The sequence below is a fragment of the Palaemon carinicauda genome, chromosome 3 (genome assembly GCF_036898095.1).
Source record: "Palaemon carinicauda isolate YSFRI2023 chromosome 3, ASM3689809v2, whole genome shotgun sequence".
Lineage (NCBI taxonomy): Eukaryota > Metazoa > Arthropoda > Malacostraca > Decapoda > Palaemonidae > Palaemon > Palaemon carinicauda.
This window is the reverse complement of record NC_090727.1, coordinates 124,410,562-124,415,899: the sequence shown is the minus strand read 5'-3', so window position 1 is coordinate 124,415,899 and position 5,338 is coordinate 124,410,562. Positions and strand designations below refer to the sequence as shown.

At 35.9% G+C, this 5,338-nt stretch overlaps 1 protein-coding gene across 1 annotated transcript in view; it reads left to right on the top strand.

Annotated features, from left to right (window-relative positions):
* The window catches only part of LOC137637864 (uncharacterized), a 2,957-nt gene extending 1,099 nt beyond the window's left edge, over positions 1 to 1,858 (top strand). Inside the window, exons 3-4 of the mRNA XM_068369974.1 lie at positions 1 to 49; positions 490 to 1,858. The exon at positions 1 to 49 is cut by the window's left edge and continues 143 nt beyond it. Of these exons, the coding sequence (XP_068226075.1) occupies positions 1 to 49; positions 490 to 617 (177 nt within the window). The 3' untranslated portion in view covers positions 618 to 1,858. The remainder of the gene's footprint in view (positions 50 to 489) is intronic.
* Positions 1,859 to 5,338: the final 3,480 nt, after the last annotated feature.

The following is a 5,338-nucleotide window of genomic DNA, read 5'->3' as shown; positions in this document are numbered from 1 at the left end:
CAGGTTCAGGCTATCATGAATGTACTCCTACTGGCCCAGACAACCACTTGTAAGTTGACTACGCGTCAATATTATATAATTTTCACATATACCCTGGTTTTCCCTATGTATAGCTCTCATTTGAAATGGGATCTCCAGGCTAACAGATCATATGTTCATTAAGCTGAAATTGTAATCTTTATGTCAGCTTATGAAGTTCGTGTAAGGTTGAAAGTTATTTGGAGGCAGTCAATATGCCCTTTAAAAATGAAGAAAAGTTGGGTTCAAATAAGACTCTCTGCAAGATCAAGTAATGGATTTATGTCTAAAGTAAAGATTTATTATTATTATTATTATCATCATTAATATTATTATTATTATTATTATTATTATTATTATTATTATTATTATTATTATTAATAAAACCAATTATAAAAATCTGTGTTCTGTTTGTTTATAGTTTTCAGTTGCAGCAATAAGAATGAACGGTGATATTATCATTTGTTTCAGATGCAAGAGCCTGGACTAGTCAGGAAAATTCTGGAGGGAAGCTGTACATCGAAAAGAGTGGCACTTTTGCTAACGGTTATAAAAATGCGCATGTGGTTTGTCAGGCCAACCCCTTCGGACTGAAGTGAAGACATCTTGGAGCTCTTTAATACGATAGCTTATGTGGTTTATCAGGCCAACCCTTTCGGACTGAAATGAAGACATCTTGGAGCTCTTTAATACAATAGCTTATGTGATTTGTCAGGCCAACCCCTTTTAACAGAAATGAATACATCTTGGGGCTCTTTAATACAATGGCTTATGTGATTTGTCATTCCGACCCCTTCGAACAGAAATGAAAACATCTTGTAGCTCTTTAATACAATAGCTTATGTGATTTGTCAGGCCGACCCTTTCGGACTGAAATGAAGACATCTTGGAGCTCTTTAATACAATAGCTTATGTGATTTGTCAGGCCAACCCCTTCGAACAGAAATGAAGACATCTTGGAGCTCTTTAACTGCAAAATGTTCCTGTACTTGGACAAAACATGATGCTGCTTTATCCTAGGTCCCACTTCCTCTCTTCTATCTTCCTGCCCAACCTCTTTAAATTTTGCTCACAGCGTAAATGCAACATTTCGCCCAAGTTGTACTTCAAGGCTGAATGGCCTCCCAGGTCCAAGTACTGGGTACATAGCCCAGTTTCTATTAATCATAAAGATTTTGACTTATATTTCACCATGCTTTACGCCTCAAAGCTAGTACAGTGGTAACGCATTTCACGCATTTGCCTAGCATTCGCACGACAACAGATCGATCCCAGCCTGGGACAGTGAGTTTAAGCTTTTTACGGGGGAGGTCATTGCTGTGTATGGGCACCACAACAGGGAGGTGTGTGGGGGTGGGGGGAAGGAGGCTTGGTTGGACTTACTAGGTTGACGTTCTGGTGTGTATCTCTTCAGATGATACTTGAACTGAAACTAGAGACCTTTACCGTCACATCTAAGACCTTTGGGAACTGAAACTAAGAGACCTTTGGGAACTGAAACTAAGAGACCTTTGGGAACTGAAACTAAGAGACCTTTGGGAACTGAAACTAAGAGACCTTTACCCTCAAATCTAAGACCTTTGGTGACGGATGCAAGGGGAGAAACTCCCCTTGCATTTGTCAGTAGGCTAACATTCCTTCTTGTAGTGTTGCCTTTACTCTTTGAGAACTTATGCATCTTAAATAACTGAATTTCTCTTTTTGTCACTAGTGTTTCTTATATCATGTATTCCTGCTTATAGTATTACCATTACACCGTATTACTAAACAACTGCGATGACTTGGATTCTATGATTAATGACTTATGCATCTTGAATTACTGGAGTTCTCTTTTTGTCACTATAGTCCATTTCTTTTAGCTAGTCATATTTGCACTGACTCGCAACGGTGCCCTTTTAGCTCGGAAGAGTTTCCTGATCGCTGATTGGTTGGATAAGATAATTCTAACCAATCAGCGACCAGGAAACTTTTCCGAGCTAAAAGGGCACCATTGCGAGTCGGTGCAAATATGAAAATGGACTATAGTGTTACATCATTTCCCCTCACTTTTCTTATATTATGGATTTTTCCTTTTTAATGAAACATATCTGTAACAACTACTGTTGCTAAACTCTTATAGTTTGATATTCTTCAGGTAAAAGGCAACTCATAAAATTGTTAATATTTCTGTGCGATGATGTATTCAACTCCTATGCATGGATTTTCTAAAGACAATGTATTAGTGGATCATATAAGCGAGTTTATACCTCTTTGGATGTTATAAAATCTCCTTAAAGCATAAGAAATTATTAACTCCTTTTCAGACTTATAATTATCCTCCGTTTGTGTTTCCCCACTGGTATAAAAAGGGTAAGTAGCCTATCCAGCTAATGAGCAAGGATAATAGAGTCCTTTCATTATACGTCATCAAACTTCCGGTCCGCCATCTTGGAGGACAAACAAAGACGCGTTCAGTGAATAGCTGTGGTTGAACTGTTGAATAGTTAGCCATCTCATCACATTCACATTCACACAATGCCCAGTTTTTGCGCTATTGTTGGCTGTTGGAATCGAGGACAAAGAAATGACAAGAGTTTCTACCGCATACTGGCAGTTATTCAGAATCAGGAAAAAGATACAGAAGAATTATCCAAGCGCAGACGTGACTTGTGGTTGACCAGAATATCACGGGCTGATCTACGTGAATCCTCACTACCCTACGCACGTATTTGTTCTGATCATTTCATATCAGGTCAGTCTCGGCTAGGCCCTAAAAGTATCATTATTCCTGTGTAAACATGCTGTATCCGATCGCATGGGTGACTTCACAAGTATCATCGTCAGTTCAGTGTGTAGTGTGTGTGAGGGAGGGGGCATCTCAATTTTTAAACATCAAAAGAGGCATCTCAGATTTTCAAAACAAAAATTAAAAGCGCCCATATTGTCTATATTAACAAAGGCTACTTACCTAGGTCTCTATTTCGTCAAGGTGCTCATGCCTATATATAATTAAGTGTATATTTATATTTATTTTAATTTGTGTATTAAATTGTGCAGACATACAGGCCTATGTGATGAATAAACATTGATTATAAATGATAATAATAATAATATCTGAAAGCTGTTTTAACCCGAAGGGGTCTTCAGATTATATATGAAACATCGAAAAAATAATTAAACTTGCGCATTTAATTGCAAGAAGGCTAAACGATCATCCAAGAGCATTACAATAGTGTTTGTCCATCATATGTTTATATGTATATAAGAATTTATAGCATTTGTAACCAAACACAAACACAATGGTTAGGCATGAACTGATAAAGATTTGACATTATAATTCAAAACTTTTACATACATTTTGACAATCAAAAATTATAATATACAAGGTTAGGCTAAATGATCAATATTAGCTTTATAATTATAAACACTCTCTTCATTGGCCCAGTGTTTATCTAATTTTGGACTTAAAAGCATTAAAGGGAAAAACAACAAATTCTGGAAGCAGATTATTCAATGGAAATAATCCTCAGTATTTTGACTGAATGAATTCTGCATCTGGTATGGATCTAGGCCATCAATCAGATCGAGTTTCTGCTTGTAAAAACGCTTATCATCACCCGACAATTGTTTGACAAAGTCGCTCTCATTGTCCATATTCGCTGTAGCAGCTTTGTATGTCCTCCAGCATGGCCGCCGGCGATTCTCAGTGACGTCATTGAAAGGACTCTATACCAGAATTTTTGAATAGATTGATCATCTTTCTATTCTTAGCTGGTTTAGGAGAAAGAGCCCGTGCTGGCATGTAGCCAGCTCAGTATTACCTTAAAAATAAACCCTCTTCTTGACTGTTACTTCATGAATATATTGTATGCTTTTTTTAAAGTGGACCGGATAGCAGTTTTGTGATGTATTGGCTCTAGTTCTATATAATATCAATAGCGAATGGGTAAAGTTCTACTTACAGCTAATGTATTGTAGTAATGTTGTACTTATCTATTCATCGTACTGACTTTATATGTGTACCTAGGCTTGTTATATCTTTTACCATTCACCCCTAGGTTATCTTTATTTGCATATTTTGTTTAGATTAGTTTACCATATATAAATAAATACATAAAACGAAGCATAGTAAATTCGAAGAAAACATGAACCCAATATAGAGGGTAAACTGATTTATTATGACATGTTGCACTAACGTGACCTTGATGGTCATTATTAAACGCCTTCTCTTGTCTTTGGTGTAAAACAGAAGAGCGTGTTGTTCGTAAATTCTGAATTATGATTTAATACTCTTTCAAAGCACCATACTCATGTTCTATAACAATTTTTCTTTTATTATCAGTAAAAAAAAAAAAAAAAAAAAAAAAAAAAAAAAAACAACTGAATGATTGTCTCCAAACGAACATTGCACACATATAGAGAAAAAATAGCACTATTGCATTTCAGTTAATTGTATTATTGTATTTATGTTTATTCCTCTTCATAGTTTGAGCTAAATTAATTCTTAGTATATCAAAGATAGAACTTCTTAATTCATAAAAGCAATTATGCCTATCCTGAGAGAGAGAGAGAGAGAGAGAGAGAGAGAGAGAGAGAGAGAGAGAGAGAGAGAGAGAGAGAGAGAGAGAGAGACTACTGACTGACTGACATTTGCACCCAGAGAGAGAGAGAGAGAGAGAGAGAGAGAGAGAGAGAGAGAGAGAGAGAGAGAGAGTTTTGCTCCTAGAATGAATTTAGTATCTTATCTTATAGTTATAGTTCTGACTCATATTTAGTTTAATCAGTATTAATTTTGCAAGACTTGAAAAATCCTACCAGAACAAACATCAGTAAAATAATCTTGAATTTGAACTTATCAAAATTGGAATAAAAAATCTAAAAGGTCGTTCAGTTATTCCAAGGAATATCAGCCTCAACTCTTTGGGATAATTTACTCTCGTTATGTGTGAAAATCAAAATATTTCTGCAGTGTGCTGCCATCTGTTGGTAGAAAAATCAACTCATAATTACTTGGCTTATTAAAGTTATAATTTGGCAGAGCAAATTATGATAGCCTTACTAGAATCCCACATTAATAAAAGATAACTTTACGAGTTATAATTTGTCAGAACAAATTATAATAGCCTTCAAAATAGGTAGGCTAACACTTAAACAACTTGCTAATTGTCACAACAGGCAATTTGGGAATTCTCGTATGAAATTTGTACCAGCCAAATATCAAACGACTGAGCCGGATGTAAATCCGGTTAGTTTAACCGGAACTCTAACCGGATTAGTATACTTTCTAACTGTCAGACATGATCACTTCTTACTGTCTCTCTCTACTGTGAACGTGGATGAA